The sequence below is a fragment of the Saccopteryx bilineata genome, chromosome 12, assembly GCF_036850765.1.
Source record: "Saccopteryx bilineata isolate mSacBil1 chromosome 12, mSacBil1_pri_phased_curated, whole genome shotgun sequence".
NCBI classification, from domain to species: domain Eukaryota; kingdom Metazoa; phylum Chordata; class Mammalia; order Chiroptera; family Emballonuridae; genus Saccopteryx; species Saccopteryx bilineata.
The window spans coordinates 7626497-7646888 of record NC_089501.1 but is presented as its reverse complement, the minus strand read 5'-3'; the positions used below and the strand labels follow the sequence as shown (position 1 = coordinate 7646888).

The 20392-nt window shown below is 42.7% G+C and overlaps 1 protein-coding gene across 3 annotated transcripts in view; it reads right to left on the bottom strand.

Moving 5' to 3' along the window:
* Positions 1-1474: 1474 nt before the first annotated feature.
* The window catches only part of GTF3C6 (general transcription factor IIIC subunit 6), a 25795-nt gene continuing 6877 nt past the window's right edge, over positions 1475-20392 (bottom strand). For all 3 annotated transcript variants that reach the window (XM_066248366.1, XM_066248368.1, XM_066248367.1), the window contains one exon: positions 1475-1831. In XM_066248366.1, the coding sequence (XP_066104463.1) occupies positions 1530-1831 (302 nt within the window). In that variant the 3' untranslated portion in view covers positions 1475-1529. The remainder of the gene's footprint in view (positions 1832-20392) is intronic.

The following is a 20392-nucleotide window of genomic DNA, read 5'->3' as shown; positions in this document are numbered from 1 at the left end:
GTCTCTCTCTTCCCCTCCTGCAGCCAAGGCTCCATTGGAGCAAAGATGGCTCGGGCGCTGGGGATGGCTCCTTGGCCTCTGCCCCAGGTGCTAGAGTGGCTCTGGTAGCCCTGGTGGGCGTGCCGGGTGGATCCCGGTCGGTCGCATGCGGGAGTCTGTCTGACTGTCTCTCCCCGTTTCCAGTTTCAGAAAAATACAAAAAAAAAAAAAAAATGTCACGTTCATGGCTCTCAGCCAAAAAGGTTCCCAACCCCTGAGTTAAAGGGTTAAGCCAAGGGCTAAGCTTTTCCCCACAACTCTGATTAAGTTGGTAAAGGCAATTTACATGCCCTTCCCCACACCACAATGTTAGTTGAGATGCTGATGGTTTCTACTCGTCCCATCCCCCATGTCCCTCGAAGAGACTAGAGGCAGTTTTCTTTTTACTCTGTTTTGTGAAGTTAAAATGTTGTGCACAGCATAGGGTTTTTTTGGCTCTTGGGAGAATTCTTGGTTTGCCTTGGAAATGTTACTTTGTATCAAAGATCTCTTTGTTTTCCAAATGGCTTTGCTCTCTGCACTATAAATGAAGTTTTTCGGGGGTGCAGGGTCAGTCTTGCAAGCCACCAGCTTGGCAATGAGGCCTCCCGATCCCATCCTTTTTCTGTGTTTATTTTCTAATCCTGCCCCGTTCCCACTCGAGACCTGCAAAATTACAAGTCGCACTGGCTCGCAACAATTTACTGTGGAATACTGGATAATGCCCCTCTCTCAAAGATTCTCATGCCCTACCATTCAAGCTACACTGCAAAAGGGACTTTACAGATCAATTAAGGTTATAGGCCTTAAAATAGTAGTTACCCAGGTGGACCCAGTGTAATCAAATGGGCCGTTAAAGGTGGAAGACAAGAAAGGTTGGTCAGAGATAGGATAATAGAAGAAGCAGAATAGAATTTAAGCAGGAAAGGAACTTTACCTGCCACTGCTGGCCTTAAAGAGAAGGGGCAGGACCACTAGCCAAGGAATGCAGGCAGCCTCCAAAAGCTGGGAATGGACCTTAGCTGACAGCAAGGACATGAGACTTTGATCCTTCAAGTGCAAGGAACTGAATTCTGCCAATAACTGAATGAGCAAGGAAAGGTCATCTCTATTCCTACCTCCCACTCTAGAAAAAAATAAAGTCCTGCCAACACTTTGATTTTAGCCCAGGTGAAATATTGCTGACCTACAAAACTCTAAGAAAATACATTTGTGTTGTTTTAATCTACTAAATTTGTGGTAATCTTTGATGGCTCCAATAGAAAGCTTATACACTTACCTTAGTAAAAACCCTCAATTTAAAAAACTTATCAGAGAAGGTTCCCTATAGTCATTTTAACCATATTTTTAGAAATTCCATTTATATCTGGTCCTTAATAATTCTGATATATTAAGTTGTAGCTATAATTGAAAATGTGTATAACCAATAAAAAGAGTAAAACAGTAAACTGGAAGCTACAGTCAATTCTTTTATATAAAAACTTAAGTTTATGACTATTAAGAAAAACACTTCATCTAGGAGTGATTTCCAAGGAAGCAACTTGAGTTTCCATAAAAACAGAACTTTCTATATCAGAGGAGAGAATATCAATAAGAGAACCAGAATCCTCTATTTCCAAGGGCGGTGGTTTCTCCTGTTCATAACCCAGGTTTGAATTATCTTTCATTTGACTCTCTTGCTCTTCCAACTCCAAGGATTTCTCTGGGACTGGAGCTACAACTTCTTCATCTTCATTTTCATGTAGAAAGCTACAAATCATATTGGGTCTATAGGAAAAATTATTATCCTTGATTTGCAGCCATTCCACACCACCTAATTGAGGGAGAGGGGTATTAAAGGGTAGGAAGACAAATCAGGAAAAAAACATGAGAAAGGAATTTTAGTTACTTAAGTACATTTTTCTTTAAATTTTCTTCATATCAATATATATCAAAGTAAAACCCCAACATAAATCAAGATCATGGTGCCTATAAATACTGATAAATAATCATATAATTTCCATCTTACATGGAGACCTTGTTATGCTTATAGGGTATGGGTCATCAAAATCACTACAAGTAATCTACTTCAGTTACTATTCCAGGCTTTTTCCCCATAGTTCAATTCCAAATTAATTCTGAGAGAGAATTTGAGCTCTCACTGACATCTCATGCCTTAAAGAAAACGGTCACCTCTCTTATCATTTTCTCCATACCCACTTAGTTTTCATAATTCTGTGAATGATTCAATTCTACTCTATCATATGAAATAAGCATTATATATAATTCTGAGTTGGGATATCCAATAGTGAAATAAAATATCTCTCCAAAACAACCCCACAAAACTTGAAAAAAATGTTTGTTCCATTCCACACTCACAGTCAAAGCCTTAACTCTCAATAAACGCCTAGCCTGACCAGGTAGTGGTGCCAACAATAGAGCATTGACCTGGAATACTGAGGTCCCGGGTTCATAATCCTGAGGTCACTGGCTTGAGTGTGGGCTCATTCAGCTTGAGAGTGAGCAGTCACTGACTAGAGCCCAAAGGTCGCTGGTTTGAAGCCCAATGTTGCTAGCTTAACCCCAAGGTCGCTGGCTTGAACAAGGGGTCACTAGCTTGGTTTCAGCCCCCACATCAAGGCACATATGAGAAGAAATCAATAAACAACTAAAGTGATGCAACTACTGAAATGTAGAAACACCATATCCCTGACCATAGAATGAGTTTTGCAAGATTTGCAGATGAGTAAATGAAAAGAGTTCTATAGAGGCCATAAATGTTCCCTAATGTCTAAATTCTGGAAAGCCCTCAGGATGCTGCCTTAACAACCTCTGTAAAAGGCCAAGATAACCAACCACCTCTTTTGCTTTTTGTAAAATACTTCACTGAACACTCTCTCCCTGGATTGTTCCAATGATAACCGAAAGCCTGTTTCACTTCTGTAAAACTGCTTTGACTAGGTGCTAACCCCCTCCCCTCACTTCTTTTTGCCTTTAAAAGCAAACCCCTGAGGCCTGACCTGTGGTGGCACAGTGGATAAAGCGTCGACATGAAAATGCTGAGGTCGCCAGTTCAAAACCCTGGGCTTGCCTGGTCAAGGCACATATGAGAGTTGATGCTTCCTGCCCCTCCCCTCCCTTCTCTCTCTCTCTCTCTCTGTCTCTCTCTCTCCCTCTCTCTCTCCTCTCTAAAAATGAATAAATAAAAAAGTTTTAAAGAATAAAAAAATTAAAAATTAAAAAAAAAAGCAAACCCCTGAGTTCATTTGGAGCAATACGATTTGGTAACTATACTTCCCGTGCAGTTGCTGCTATTTAAAGACTCCTTAATTTGGTTTCTTAATGTGTGGCAAAATGTTCGTTTCCTTGCTGCCCAGATATAACATTTTGGAGGCCCCAGCGAGATCGTGTTCTATGGACACATTTGGTTTTGCCATACACGGGCACCTGGATTCCTTGGCCTAACTGCCAGGAATGGAAACCCAGCAGGAGAGGTGCCACCTGAGATGTTCCAGGGCCCAGCTGGTCTGTCTGGCCGACAGCCACGGACAATCAGCATGGCCATACACCCATTTGGAGTCATCAGAAAAGCCTCCAGAGGTGAGAACAAATCTGCAATTTGCTCAATTTGTAACTTGCTTGTGGCTAGCCATCTTGCACCTATTGTGATCGAGGATCAGATGCTATCACACTCACAAAATGGGCTCTCCAGGGCCAAAACATTGGTGGAGAGTATACTCTCAGGGAAGACATCAGTGGGGACTGAGTTAAGTCCTGCCTCGGATTTCCCAGGACACGTCTGTTTGTGCTATCTGTTCTTGCCAAGATCTCGTTCTTTGCTTTTGCATTGTTATTCTGTCTCTACACTGAAAACCCTGTAGTGAATGGTGTGTGAATGAGGAGCTCTGGCGCCAGGACCTGAGTTTCCAGTTTGTGGCTCCATGGTGAATAACCACAAAGTCCGAGTGGGCTCCAACCTGTGGTTCCGTGGCGGTCATCATATGGCTTAGGGTGGTATCAGACACTCTCTGATCCAAGTCAGAGCTTTATACTGACCCATCAACACTAAGAGGCGCCTAAGTTCCCACAAGGGACATGGCCAGGCAGGCATCTGAGTGGCTCCTCACAGGACACCCCCTTCCCTTGGTACATCAAACTTTGTCTGAAAGCTTTATGACCTTGGTTCTCCAGGGATTAACCCAATGGGGATATTTTTAGAGAGTTTGCACAAACCTCGGTTCTTGATCCCTTTTGTGATCTTAGGAAGCTCATTTGTGCTAATATTGTTTGTAACAATAGGGGAAGGGCAAAGTAAGAGCCAAAATCCCACTGAGTGTATATCTAAAATTTTCAAAATTGGATTTTCTAATAATTACAGTGTAAAATTAAGCAAAGGGAGACTTCAAACTCTTTGTAAATTAGAGTAGTCCTCCCTTAGGGTAGGGTAGCCAACACAGGGCTCATTAGATGCTAGAGATGTCAGAGCTGTATAGAATATAATAGCTAAGCCCCAGGGCCACCAGACCAGTTCCCCTACATAGATCAGCTGAGGGCTCTGGTAGAAAACCCCCCTCCCTGGAGAAAGGTTGTGCAATCAGGGACAGTCATCATGTTTTACTAGCAACAGCCCCAAAATCAAGAAAAAAGGTCCCTGTCTCTCACAGACTGTTAGGAGGAATCTGAATGACCTCCTCCATCCCCTCCTTCTCCATCGGCTCCACCCGCCTCAGGGAGCCCAGAGACACTGTCAAGGAGGACTAGGAGGCAAGAAAAGAAAAAGGAAGCAGAATCCCTCTTACTGTTGAGAGAAGCACCACCAGGAGAGGGAAGGGAAAGGGAAGAGCCTTTTCTTTTTTTTTTTCTTAATCCATTTTTAGAGAGGAGAGAGAGAGACAGAGAGAGAAGGGGGGAGGAGCTGGAAGCATCAACTCCCATATGTGCCTTGACCAGGCAAGCCCAGGGTTTCGAACCGGCGATCTCAGCGTTTCCAGGTCAACGCTTTATCCACTGCGCCACCACAGGTCAGGCCGGAAGAGCCTTTTCTTGTTTATGTTCCTTTCTCCTCTAGTGACTTGTATAATTGGAAGGCTCAGAATCCTTTCTTGGAGAAGCCTCAAGTCCTAACAGGACTGTTAGAATCTGTATTGTACACACATCGCCCCACTTGGGATGATTGTCAGGAGCTTCTAGTTACCTTGTTCACTGCCGAAGAAAGGGGAAGAATCAAAACTGAGGAGAGAAAAGCTGCTATGTTAAGAATGAATGGGTCTGAGGAGAATAACCAAGACCACCTCGAGAAGGTGTTCCCGGTTACCCAGCCTAAATGAGACTCTAACACCACAGTGCGCTGGGAAGCCTTGAACATTTTTCACCAGTTTTTGTTAGCTGGGAACAGGGGAGTTGCTAAGAAACCCATGGATTTGTCTAAGGTGTCAGAAGTTATTCAAAATCCTTCAGGAGATTCCTGCGGCTTTCTTAGACTGCAGGAAGCCTACAGGGTCTATACACCTCTAGACCCAGATGCATTAGAAAATGCTAGGGCAGTTAATTTACCTTTCATGTCCCAGTCAGCTCTAGATATTAGGAAGAAGCTACAAAAATTAGAAGGCTTCCCAGGGATGGTAATTTCCCAACTGTTAGAGACAGCTCAGAAAGTTTATAATAATAGAGACACCTTAGAGAAGAAAAAAAACTGAGAAAATGACTAAGGTAGTTGTAGCTGTTGTAGAACACCAGAATAAAAATAAAGGGAAGCTAATGGATGGCAGTTCAACAAGGGTCTTTATTCTCTGACCAAATGAGCACAGACTACTATTGGGAACCTTGTAGGACTTCTTTGTCAAGTGACAAGATTAGTTCATCACTCTCACTTGTATTCTACTGGGTTCTTTCTTCCAACATTTTCATAACTGCTTTTCTATGAATCTGTTATGTGATGGTCCAAATTAAAAAAAATAAATTTCAAGTTATAAGATAAAAAAAAGGGGAAGCTAAAAAGGGAATAATTCCCTATATTAAGAGACTGTTAGAGCTAGTATTCTAGTTCAGGGGTCAGGAACCTTTTTGGCTGAGAGAGCCATGAACACCATATATTTTAAAATGTAATTCCATGAGAGCCATACAGTGACCCGTGTACGTTAAGCATTATCCAATAAAAATTTGGTGTTGTTCCAGAGGACAGCTGTGATTGGCTCCAACCACCCACAACCATGAACATAAGCGGTAGGAAATGAATGGACTGTAATACATGAGAATGTTTTATATTTTTAACATTATTATTTTTTTTATTAAAGATTTGTCTGTGAGCCAGATGCAACCATCAAAAGAGCCACATCTGGCTCGTGAGCCATAGGTTCCCAACCCCTGTTCTAGTTCCTTGCCAATCCCCATGGAATACCCCGTTACTGCCTGTTCAGAAGCCAGGCACCGGAGACTATCATCCAGCCCAGGAATAACGGGAAGTAAATAAGCAGGTTGAAACAATACACCCCACTGTGCCTAACCCCTACACTCTCGAGTCTGTTGTCACTGGACTTGAAATTTTACACAGTCTTAGATTTAAAGAATGCTTTCTTCAGTATTCCCCTAGCCCCTGTAAGTCAACCCATCTTTGCCTTCGAGTCAAGTGACCCAGAACTAGGCATCTTCGGACCAAATTACTGCAGGGTTTCAAGAATTCACTGACCCTCTTTGATGAGGCACTACATCAGGATCTCCTTGCCTTCCACCAGGAGCATCGAGAATGCACGCTGCTGCAGTACGTAGATGATTTGCTTCTAGCTGTGGAAATGGAGGTAAGCTGCCAGACAGTCACTGAGGGTCTTTTACAAACACTGCAGACTCTGGGGTACTGGGTGTCAGCTAAAAAGGCACAACTCTGCACTTCCAAGGTAACCTATTTAGGCTACCACACTGAGGCGGGAAGCATCCTCTCTCCTACAGCCTTATAGAAGCTATCTTTTGGATCCCAATGCCCACCACCAAGAGACAGTTCCGAGAATTTCTCGGAGGAGATAGATACTGCCGGTTGTGGATCCCTAGGTTTGCAGAGATAGCCAAGCCTTTGTACTTCTGCATGGCAGGAACCCAAGAATTAATTTGAACAGATAAAAACAAGAGGCTTTCGAAATCCTCAAAAAGGCCCTCACTAAGGCTCCTGCCCTGGCTCTGCCCAACATTACAAAGCCTTTCCAGCTCTTTGTTCATGAGAGCAAAGGAATCGTGAAAGGGGTCTTAACCCAGACACTAGGGCCATAGAACAGGCCTGTCATCCTCTCCAAGAGACTAGATCTGGATGGCCAAACTGTCTCGGAGCCATAGCGTCCACTGTCATACTAGTAAGAGAGGCAGATAAATTGACTATGGGGCAAGGACTGTTCTTAACAGCCTCCCATGCAGTAGAGACTCTGCTTAAGGGGACTCCAGAAAGGTGGATGTCTAATGCTAGAATCACACAGTATCAGGCTCTGCTCATTGATCAGCCTTGCATCAAGTTTGTTGACGCAGGCCATCAACTCAGCAAGCTTGATGCCTTACGAGGATCCTAGCATCCCCTTGCGTGATTGCTCTGAGGTACTAGACCAGGCATGGCCAGCATACAGCCCACGGGCCAGATCCGAGTTCATGTGGTCCACGATTAAATTTTTCATATTCTCCGCTACTTTAAAATCTCAGCTACTTAGAAGAGGAAGCATCTTTGATTATTGGAAATCGAGATATTTAAGAAGATAGTGATACGCGGAAAAGAATTCCACGTGACTAATCTAGAGTTAACTTCCAATAATTGGTCGAATGGATTCCCAATACTTCTTTATTTTTTTAAAAAATTCCATTATAAAGACTTATAACTTTTGTACTCATCTGTACTTGATATGAACTGTTTGATGTTTAGCGGCGATATGAAACCCACATTTTTTTTTTTTACAATGACAGAGAGTCAGAGAGAGGGATAGACAGGGACAGACAGACAGGAACAGAGAGAGATGAGAAGCATCAATCATTAGTTTTTTGTTGCGACACCTTAGTTGCTCATTGATTGCTTTCTCATATGTGCCTTGACCGTGGGCCTTCAGCAGACCGAGTAACTCCTTACTCAAACAAGCGACCTTGGGTCCAAGCTGGTGAGCTTTGCTCAAACCAGATGAGCCTGCGCTAAAGCTAGCAACCTTGGGGTCTCGAACTTGGGTCTTCTGCATCCCAGTTCAACGCTCTATCCACTGCACCACTGCCCAGTCAGGCAAAACCCACATTCTTTTAGGTGGACTTTGCCAGTGCGCATCCAAGGTCAAACAATTCATTATTTTTGTGGTCAAGTGTGTGAATCAAGTGGCATTGTAGCATAGACAATAACTGCAGTTGATAACTGAAAACGTGTCCAGGCTGTTTGTAAAATGAAATAATTGTTTTATTTGCGATATAACCCCTTCAAGCTCATTCTATTAATTAAATATTGTTTTGATTGATTGCAATAGTTTGGATATTTATACAGTATGTAATTATATTTTTAATAAAATATATTGTATATTAAAATTATTTTTCACTCACATTTATTCATAAACAAATTACATAATAAAATTTTGTTTACTTAATGAATTGTTTTTGTATTTAACATTTTTTAATTTAATATTTCATCCGGCCCGTGAAAAGTTTTCTTTCTAATCTGGCCTGGGGGCAAAAACTGTTGGCCACGCCTGTACTAGACTCTGTTCAAAATGCAAGGCCAGACCTCACTGATACACCCCTAGCTGGGGTAAAAGAACAGCTATTCACAGATAGTAGCAGTTTTGTCTTGGACGGGGTTTGACATGCGGGAGCAGCTATAGTGACTCTTGATAAGGTCATCTAGGCCCAAACCTTGCCCCATGGGACCTTGGCTCAGCAGGCAGAACTTATTGCTCTCACCCAGGCATTAAGGTGGGCCAAAGGAAAGAAGGTCAACATTTATACTGACAGTAGGTATGCTTTTGCTACTGTTCAAGTTCATTCAGCAATCTACAAAGAGAGAGGATTTCTAATATCTGCTGGTAAGGACATTAAAAACAAAGAAGAAATTTTAGCCTTACTAGAAGCCATTTGGTTACCAGAGACTGCAGCCCTCATTCATTGCCCAGGGCACTAGAAGGAAACTCACTAGAGACTAGAGGCAAGAGGAAATCGGGCAGCTGATCAAGCAGCCAAAGAAGTAGCCCTAAAACCAGTAGAGCCTTTAGAAATTTTAGTGACTGTACCCAAACCCTTGTTGCCAGACGCTCCTTTTTATAACGAACTAGAAGATTTTGCTAACAAGAAAGGAATGTCTAAAATTAAGGGAGGATAGTTAGAACTGCCAGATAAGAGACCTTTCTTACCTGAAGCCAGTGGTAGTCAACCTGGTCCCTACCGCCCACTAGTGGGTGTTCCAGCTTTCATGGTGGGCGGTAGCGGAGCAACCAATGTATAAATAAAAAGATAGATTTAACTATAGTAAGTTGTTTTATAAAGATTTATTCTGCCAAACTTAGCGAAAATCCAACATAAAGTACTTGGTAAGTAATTATTATTATATGCTTTAACTTGCTGTAACTCTGCTTTATAAATTTTATAAAGTTACTTCCCTACTTTATAAATCACCATTACTGTGGAACCGGTGGGTGGTTAGAAAATTTTACTACTAACAGAGATACAAAAGTGGGCGGTAGGTATAAAAAGGTTGACTACCCCTGCCTGAAGCCCTAGGATTATCAGCCAGCTACACTGGCCTCATCTAGGCCAAACTAAGCTAATAGAATTATTTAAGAAAAATTACTATTTGCCAGACTTAGAATCTATTACAGAAAGCATAGTGTCCCAAGTGTTTAGTCTGTACTCAAGTAAACGCTAAGAAAAGTAGAGAAGTTAGAAAAAAAAAAAAAAGAAATAGGGAAACGAGGAGCTTTCCCAGGAGAACACTTGGAAATAGATTTTACTGAAGTAAAGCCATGGCACAGGGATATAAGTATCTATTAGTTTTTATTGACACCTTTTCAGATAGGTAGAAGCCTTTCCTACTAGAAATGAGACTGCAATAACAGTTGTTAAGAAATTGCTGTATGGGCCCTGGCCGGTTGGCTCAGTGGTAGAGCGTCGGCCTGGTGTGCGGGAGTCCCGGGTGCGATTCCCGGCCAGGGCACACAGGAGAAGCGCCCATCTGCTTCTCCACCCCTCCCCCTCTCCTTCCTCTCTGTCACTCTCATCACCTCCCGCAGCCAAGGCTCCATTGGAGCAAAGTTGGCCTGGGCACTGGGGACAGCTTCGTGGCCTCTGCCTCAGGCACTAGAATGGCTCTGGTTGCAACAGAGCAACGCCCCAAATGGAAAGAGCATCGCCCCCTGGTGGGCATGCCGGGATGGATCCTGGTCAGGCGCATGCAAGAGTCTGACTGCCTCCCGTTTCCACCCGTTTCCACCCATTTCCAACCTCAGAAAAATACAAAAAAATAAAAAAATAAAAAAAATAAGAAATTGCCGTATGAAATTATTCCCAGATTTGGGTTACCCATTAATATTGGGTTTGATAATAGGCCTGCATTTATATCCCAAATCTCACAGCTAGTAGGAAAGGCACTCAATATTAATTGGAAATTACATTGTGCTTACAGGCCTCAGAGTTTGGAACAAGTAGAAAGAATGAACCAAACTCTGAAAGAAGTCCTGACTAAATTCATTTTAGAAACGGGTGAACAGTGAGTCAATCTCCTTCCCTTTGTTATTTTGAAAACACAATGCACCCCTTACCAAGCAGAATTCACCCTGTATAAAATTGTATTAGGCAGGGCAACACCCCTTCTCCCTATGCTCCCTTAGAGTCTCCCTCGTAGATGGTGCAGACGGATCCCACCAACCCCTGTAAGTTGACCTTGAGAAGGACGATATACCTTGCTCCAGCCACAAACCAGAGGCTGGCTGTTCTATGTACGGAAGAAGCCTGAGGAACCTCATTGTGGGAGTCCTTATAATTGAACTTTGGGAAGGGAGGGAAACTAAGGTCAAAGAAAAGCCAGAACAAGTCATCTTAAGGTTTAATACATGTGCTGCTCTGAGTCATACAGAAAGGGGTGTAGGTCCCTTTGCTGGGAGAGAAGCTACAGGTGAATGAAAAATATATGTATGCTCATAGCTAACCCTGTAGAGTAACCTGTAAATATTAGTCATGTGTCCAATAGGCTACTTAGGGGAAGGACACTTCCAAAAGGAAGTATATTTTTTTTTTGGGGGGGGGTTTGTTTTAGATTTTACTTATTCATTATAGAGAGGGGAGAGAGAGAGAGAGAGAAGGGGAGAGGAGCAGGAAGCATCAACTCCCATATGTGCCTTGACCAGGCAAGCCCAGGGTTTTGAACCGGCAACCTCAGCGTTTCCAGGTTGACGCTTTATCCACTGCGCCACCACAGGTCAGGCCAGGAAGTATATTTTGAAAAAGAATTGCTTGTTGCTAGCTTGGTTGTTATTAAGGTTAAGGTTTTTAGAAATTAAGAGTTCTAATTAATTAGAAAGGAATTGTATAGTTTTAATAATAAAAGGTACAGTGGTACCTTGAGATAATGGTACCATACGAATTTTTTAAGATACAAGCTGCGACTCAGTCCATATTTTTGTTTGAGATCCAAGTAAAATTCCGAGATACGAGTTGTGATTCAGGAAGCTGCCGTTAGTTGGCGCATTGGCACACAGGTCCAGTATTGGCAGTTTAATATACGAGATGACTGACTTATGAGCTTGGTTATAGAACGAATTATGATATATTCGTATCTCAAGGTACCACTGTATAATAAGGTATAGAGATACTTTTGAAAAAAAAAAGGATAAAGTAAGTTATTATGAAAGCTAGTTATTTTTGAATAGATAAGAAAGTTCATGAAAGTTGAGGGTTATATAAGTTGCAGAAGGTTTGTGCAGGTTGTAGGACCTTGATGGTGAACCTTTTTATAAAAACCGCCCACTTTTGCAGTACTGGTCAACCTGGTCCCTCCTGCCCACTAGTGGGTGTTTCAGCTTTCATGGTGGGCCAATTGCGGTGCCATTTGGTTGTTCCGCTATGGAACCCCTGCTAGTGGGTGGGAGGGACCAGGTTGAACAGCACTACAAAAGTGGGCGGTTTGTATAAAAAGGTTCGCCATCAAGGTCCTACAACCTGCACAAACCTTCTGCAACTTATATAACCCTCAACTTTCATGAACTTTCTTATCTATTCAAAAATAACTAGCTTTCATAATAACTTACTTTATCCTTTTTTTTTTCAAAAGTATCTCTATACCTTATTATACAGTGGTACCTTGAGATACGAATATATCATAATTCGTTCTATAACCAAGCTCATAAGTCAGTCATCTCGTATATTAAACTGCCAATACTGGACCTGTGTGCCAATGCGCCAACTAACGGCAGCTTCCTGAATCACAACTCGTATCTCGGAATTTTACTTGGATCTCAAACAAAAATATGGACTGAGTCGCAGCTTGTATCTTAAAAAATTCGTATGGTACCATTATCTCAAGGTACCACTTACCTTTTATTATTAAAACTATACAATTCCTTTCTAATTAATTAGAACTCTTAATTTCTAAAAACCTTAACCTTAATAACAACAAGCTAGCAACAAGCAATTCTTTTTCAAAATATACTTCCTGGCCTGACCTGTGGTGGCGCAGTGGATAAAGCGTCAACCTGGAAACGCTGAGGTTGCCGGTTCAAAACCCTGGGCTTGCCTGGTCAAGGCACATATGGGAGTTGATGCTTCCTGCTCCTCTCCCCTTCTCTCTCTCTCTCTCTCCCCTCTCTATAATGAATAAGTAAAAATCTAAAAAACCCCCCCCCAAAAAAAAATATACTTCCTTTTGGAAGTGTCCTTCCCCTAAGTAGCCTATTGGACACATGACTAATATTTACAGGTTACTCTACAGGGTTAGCTATGAGCATACATATATTTTTCATTCACCTGTAGCTTCTCTCCCAGCAAAGGGACCTACACCCCTTTCTGTATGACTCAGAGCAGCACATGTATTAAACCTTAAGATGACTTGTTCTGACTTTTCTTTGACCTTAGTTTCCCTCCCTTCCCAAAGTTCAATTATAAGGACTCCCACAATGAGGTTCCTCAGGCTTCTTCTGTACATAGAACAGCCAGCCTCTGGTTTGTGGCTGGAGCAAGGTATATCGTCCTTCTCAAGGTCAACTTACAGGAGTTGGTGGGATCCGTCTGCACCATCTACGAGGGAGACTCTAAGGGAGCATAGGGAGAAGGGGTGTTGCCCTGCCTAATACAATTTTATACAGGGTGAATTCTGCTTGGTAAGGGGTGCATTGTGTTTTCAAAATAACAAAGGGAAGGAGATTGACTCAGTGTTCACCCGTTTCTAAAATGAATTTAGTCAGGACTTCTTTCAGAGTTTGGTTCATTCTTTCTACTTGTTCCAAACTCTGAGGCCTGTAAGCACAATGTAATTTCCAATTAATATTGAGTGCCTTTCCTACTAGCTGTGAGATTTGGGATATAAATGCAGGCCTATTATCAAACCCAATATTAATGGGTAAGCCAAATCTGGGAATAATTTCATACGGCAATTTCTTATTTTTTTTATTTTTTTATTTTTTTGTATTTTTCTGAGGTTGGAAATGGGTGGAAACGGGTGGAAACGGGAGGCAGTCAGACTCTTGCATGCGCCTGACCAGGATCCATCCCGGCATGCCCACCAGGGGGCGATGCTCTGCCCATTTGGGGCGTTGCTCTGTTGCAACCAGAGCCATTCTAGTGCCTGAGGCAGAGGCCACGAAGCTGTCCCCAGTGCCCAGGCCAACTTTGCTCCAATGGAGCCTTGGCTACGGGAGGGGATGAGAGTGACAGAGAGGAAGGAGAGGGGGAGGGGTGGAGAAGCAGATGGGCGCTTCTCCTGTGTGCCCTGGCCGGGAATCGCACCCGGGACTCCCGCACACCAGGCCGACGCTCTACCACTGAGCCAACCGGCCAGGGCCCATACAGCAATTTCTTAACAACTGTTATTGCAGTCTCATTTCTAGTAGGAAAGGCTTCTACCTATCTGAAAAGGTGTCAATAAAAACTAATAGATACTTATATCCCTGTGCCATGGCTTTACTTCAGTAAAATCTATTTCCAAGTGTTCTCCTGGGAAAGCTCCTCGTTTCCCTATTTCTTTTTTTTTTTTTTCTAACTTCTCTACTTTTCTTAGCGTTTACTTGAGTACAGACTAAACACTTGGGACACTATGCTTTCTGTAATAGATTCTAAGCCTGGCAAATAGTAATTTTTCTTAAATAATTCTATTAGCTTAGTTTGGCCTAGATGAGTAGCTCAGTGTAGCTGGCTGATAATCCTAGGGCTTCAGGCAGGGGTAGTCAACCTTTTTATACCTACCGCCCACTTTTGTATCTCTGTTAGTAGTAAAATTTTCTAACCACCCACCGGTTCCACAGTAATGGTGATTTATAAAGTAGGGAAGTAACTTTATAAAATTTATAAAGCAGAGTTACAGCAAGTTAAAGCATATAATAATAATTACTTACCAAGTACTTTATGTTGGATTTTCGCTAAGTTTGGCAGAATAAATCTTTATAAAACAACTTACTATAGTTAAATCTATCTTTTTATTTATACATTGGTTGCTCCGCTACCGCCCACCATGAAAGCTGGAACACCCACTAGTGGGCGGTAGGGACCAGGTTGACTACCACTGGCTTCAGGTAAGAAAGGTCTCTTATCTGGCAGTTCTAACTATCCTCCCTTAATTTTAGACATTCCTTTCTTGTTAGCAAAATCTTCTAGTTCGTTATAAAAAGGAGCGTCTGGCAACAAGGGTTTGGGTACAGTCACTAAAATTTCTAAAGGCTCTACTGGTTTTAGGGCTACTTCTTTGGCTGCTTGATCAGCTGCCCGATTTCCTCTTGCCTCTAGTCTCTAGTGAGTTTCCTTCTAGTGCCCTGGGCAATGAATGAGGGCTGCAGTCTCTGGTAACCAAATGGCTTCTAGTAAGGCTAAAATTTCTTCTTTGTTTTTAATGTCCTTACCAGCAGATATTAGAAATCCTCTCTCTTTGTAGATTGCTGAATGAACTTGAACAGTAGCAAAAGCATACCTACTGTCAGTATAAATGTTGACCTTCTTTCCTTTGGCCCACCTTAATGCCTGGGTGAGAGCAATAAGTTCTGCCTGCTGAGCCAAGGTCCCATGGGGCAAGGTTTGGGCCTAGATGACCTTATCAAGAGTCACTATAGCTGCTCCCGCATGTCAAACCCCATCCAAGACAAAACTGCTACTATCTGTGAATAGCTGTTCTTTTACCCCAGCTAGGGGTGTATCAGTGAGGTCTGGCCTTGCATTTTGAACAGAGTCTAGTACAGGCGTGGCCAACAGTTTTTGCCCCCAGGCCAGATTAGAAAGAAAACTTTTCACGGGCCGGATGAAATATTAAATTAAAAAATGTTAAATACAAAAACAATTCATTAAGTAAACAAAATTTTATTATGTAATTTGTTTATGAATAAATGTGAGTGAAAAATAATTTTAATATACAATATATTTTATTAAAAATATAATTACATACTGTATAAATATCCAAACTATTGCAATCAATCAAAACAATATTTAATTAATAGAATGAGCTTGAAGGGGTTATATCGCAAATAAAACAATTATTTCATTTTACAAACAGCCTGGACACGTTTTCAGTTATCAACTGCAGTTATTGTCTATGCTACAATGCCACTTGATTCAGCACACTTGACCACAAAAATAATGAATTGTTTGACCTTGGATGCGCACTGGCAAAGTCCACCTAAAAGAATGTGGGTTTTGCCTGACTGGGCAGTGGTGCAGTGGTGCAGTGGATAGAGCGTTGAACTGGGATGCAGAAGACCCAAGTTCGAGACCCCAAGGTTGCTAGCTTTAGCGCAGGCTCATCTGGTTTGAGCAAAGCTCACCAGCTTGGACCCAAGGTCGCTTGTTCGAGTAAGGAGTTACTCGGTCTGCTGAAGGCCCACGGTCAAGGCACATATGAGAAAGCAATCAATGAGCAACTAAGGTGTCGCAACAAAAAACTAATGATTGATGCTTCTCATCTCTCTCTGTTCCTGTCTGTCTGTCCCTGTCTATCCCTCTCTCTGACTCTCTGTCATTGTAAAAAAAAAAAAATGTGGGTTTCATATCGCCGCTAAACATCAAACAGTTCATATCAAGTACAGATGAGTACAAAAGTTATAAGTCTTTATAATGGAATTTTTTAAAAAAATAAAGAAGTATTGGGAATCCATTCGACCAATTATTGGAAGTTAACTCTAGATTAGTCACGTGGAATTCTTTTCCGCGTATCACTATCTTCTTAAATATCTCGATTTCCAATAATCAAAGATGCTTCCTCTTCTAAGTAGCTGAGATTTTAAAGTAGCGGAGAATATGAAAAATTTAATCGTGGACCACATGAACTCGGATCTGGCCCGTGGGCTGTATGCTGGCCATGCCTGGTCTAGTACCTCAGAGCAATCACGCAAGGGGATGCTAGGATCCTCGTAAGGCATCAAGCTTGCTGAGTTGATGGCCTGCGTCAACAAACTTGATGCAAGGCTGATCAATGAGTAGAGCCTGATACTGTGTGATTCTAGCATTAGACATCCACCTTTCTGGAGTCCCCTTAAGCAGAGTCTCTACTGCATGGGAGGCTGTTAAGAACAGTCCTTGCCCCATAGTCAATTTATCTGCCTCTCTTACTAGTATGACAGTGGACGCTATGGCTCCGAGACAGTTTGGCCATCCAGATCTAGTCTCTTGGAGAGGATGACAGGCCTGTTCTATGGCCCTAGTGTCTGGGTTAAGACCCCTTTCACGATTCCTTTGCTCTCATGAACAAAGAGCTGGAAAGGCTTTGTAATGTTGGGCAGAGCCAGGGCAGGAGCCTTAGTGAGGGCCTTTTTGAGGATTTCGAAAGCCTCTTGTTTTTATCTGTTCAAATTAATTCTTGGGTTCCTGCCATGCAGGAGTACAAAGGCTTGGCTATCTCTGCAAACCTAGGGATCCACAACCGGCAGTATCTATCTCCTCCGAGAAATTCTCGGAACTGTCTCTTGGTGGTGGGCATTGGGATCCAAAAGATAGCTTCTATAAGGCTGTAGGAGAGAGGATGCTTCCCGCCTCAGTGTGGTAGCCTAAATAGGTTACCTTGGAAGTGCAGAGTTGTGCCTTTTTAGCTGACACCCAGTACCCCAGAGTCTGCAGTGTTTGTAAAAGACCCTCAGTGACTGTCTGGCAGCTTACCTCCATTTCCACAGCTAGAAGCAAATCATCTACGTACTGCAGCAGCGTGCATCTCGATGCTCCTGGTGGAAGGCAAGGAGATCCTGATGTAGTGCCTCATCAAAGAGGGTCAGTGAATTCTTGAAACCCTGCAGTAATTTGGTCCGAAGATGCCTAGTTCTGGGTCACTTGACTCGAAGGCAAAGATGGGTTGACTTACAGGGGCTAGGGGAATACTGAAGAAAGCATTCTTTAAATCTAAGACTGTGTAAAATTTCAAGTCCAGTGACAACAGACTCGAGAGTGTAGGGGTTAGGCACAGTGGGGTGTATTGTTTCAACCTGCTTATTTACTTCCCGTTATTCCTGGGCTGGATGATAGTCTCTGGTGCCTGGCTTCTGAACAGGCAGTAACGGGGTATTCCATGGGGATTGGCAAGGAACTAGAACAGGGGTTGGGAACCTATGGCTCACGAGCCAGATGTGGCTCTTTTGATGGTTGCATCTGGCTCGCAGACAAATCTTTAATAAAAAAAAATAATAATGTTAAAAATATAAAACATTCTCATGTATTACAGTCCATTCATTTCCTACCGCTTATGTTCATGGTTGTGGGTGGTTGGAGCCAATCACAGCTGTCCTCCGGAACAACACCAAATTTTTATTGGATAATGCTTAACGTACAGGGTCACTGTATGGCTCTCATGGAATTACATTTTAAAATATATGGTGTTCATGGCTCTCTCAGCCAAAAAGGTTCCTGACCCCTGAACTAGAATACTAGCTCTAACAGTCTCTTAATATGGGGAATTATTCCCTTTTTAGCTTCCCTTTTTTTTATCTTATAACTTGAAATTTATTTTTTTTAATTTGGACCATCACATAACAGATTCATAGAAAGCAGTTATGAAATGTTGGAAGAAAGAACCCAGTAGAATACAAGTGAGAGTGATGAACTAATCTTGTCACTTGACAAAGAAGTCCTACAAGGTTCCCAATAGTAGTCTCTGTGCTCATTTGGTCAGAGAATAAAGACCCTTGTTGAACTGCCATCCATTAGCTTCCCTTTATTTTTATTCTGGTGTTCTACAACAGCTACAACTACCTTAGTCATTTTCTCAGTTTTTTTTCTTCTCTAAGGTGTCTCTATTATTATAAACTTTCTGAGCTGTCTCTAACAGTTGGGAAATTACCATCCCTGGGAAGCCTTCTAATTTTTGTAGCTTCTTCCTAATATCTAGAGCTGACTGGGACATGAAAGGTAAATTAACTGCCCTAGCATTTTCTAATGCATCTGGGTCTAGAGGTGTATAGACCCTGTAGGCTTCCTGCAGTCTAAGAAAGCCGCAGGAATCTCCTGAAGGATTTTGAATAACTTCTGACACCTTAGACAAATCCATGGGTTTCTTAGCAACTCCCCTGTTCCCAGCTAACAAAAACTGGTGAAAAATGTTCAAGGCTTCCAGCGCCTGTGGTGTTAGAGTCTCATTTAGGTTGGGTAACCGGGAACACCTTCTCGAGGTGGTCTTGGTTATTCTCCTCAGACCCATTCATTCTTAACATAGCAGCTTTTCTCTCCTCAGTTTTGATTCTTCCCCTTTCTTCGGCAGTGAACAAGGTAACTAGAAGCTCTGACAATCATCCCAAGTGGGGCGATGTGTGTACAATACAGATTCTAACAGTCCTGTTAGGACTTGAGGCTTCTCCAAGAAAGGATTCTGAGCCTTCCAATTATACAAGTCACTAGAGGAGAAAGGAACATAAACAAGAAAAGGCTCTTCCGGCCTGACCTGTGGTGGCGCAGTGGATAAAGCGACCTGGAAACGCTGAGATCGCCGGTTCGAAACCCTGGGCTTGCCTGGTCAAGGCACATATGGGAGTTGATGCTTCCAGCTCCTCCCCCCTTCTCTCTCTGTCTCTCTCTCTCCTCTCTAAAAATGGATTAAAAAAAAAAAAAGAAAAGGCTCTTCCCTTTCCCTTCCCTCTCCTGGTGGTGCTTCTCTCAACAGTAAGAGGGATTCTGCTTCCTTTTTCTTTTCTTGCCTCCTAGTCCTCCTTGACAGTGTCTCTGGGCTCCCTGAGCCGAGTGGAGCCGATGGAGAAGGAGGGGATGGAGGAGGTCATTCAGATTCCTCCTAACAGTCTGTGAGAGACAGGGACCTTTTTTCTTGATTTTGGGGCTGTTGCTAGTAAAACATGATGACTGTCCCTGATTGCACAACCTTTCTCCAGGGAGGGGGGTTTTCTACCAGAGCCCTCCACTGATCTATGTAGGGGAACTGGTCTGGTGGCCCTGGGGCTTAGCTATTATATTCTATACAGCTCTGACATCTCTAGCATCTAATGAGCCCTGTGTTGGCTACCCTACCCTAAGGGAGGACTACTCTAATTTACAAAGAGTTTGAAGTCTCCCTTTGCTTAATTTTACACTGTAATTATTAGAAAATCCAATTTTGAAAATTTTAGATATACACTCAGTGGGATTTTGGCTCTTACTTTGCCCTTCCCCTATTGTTACAAACAATATTAGCACAAATGAGCTTCCTAAGATCACGAAAGGGATCAAGAACCGAGGTTTGTGCCAACTCTCTAAAATATCCCCCATTGGGTTAATCCCTGGAGAACCAAAGGTCAGAAAGCTTTCAGACAAAGTTTGATGTACAAGGGAAGGGGGTGTCCTGTGAGGAGCCACTCAGATGCCTGCCTGGCCATGTCCCTTGTGGGAACTTAGGCGCCTCTTAGTGTTGATGGGTCAGTATAAAGCTCTGACTTGGATCAGAGAGTGTCTGATACCACCCTAAGCCATATGATGACCGCCACGGAACCACAGGTTGGAGCCCACTCGGACTTTGTGGTTATTCACCATGGAGCCACAAACTGGAAACTCAGGTCCTGGCGCCAGAGCTCCTCATTCACACACCATTCACTACAGGGTTTTCAGTGTAGAGACAGAATAACAATGCAAAAGCAAAGAACGAGATCTTGGCAAGAACAGATAGCACAAACAGACGTGTCCTGGGAAATCCGAGGCAGGACTTAACTCAGTCCCCACTGATGTCTTCCCTGAGAGTATACTCTCCACCAATGTTTTGGCCCTGGAGAGCCCATTTTGTGAGTGTGATAGCATCTGATCCTCGATCACA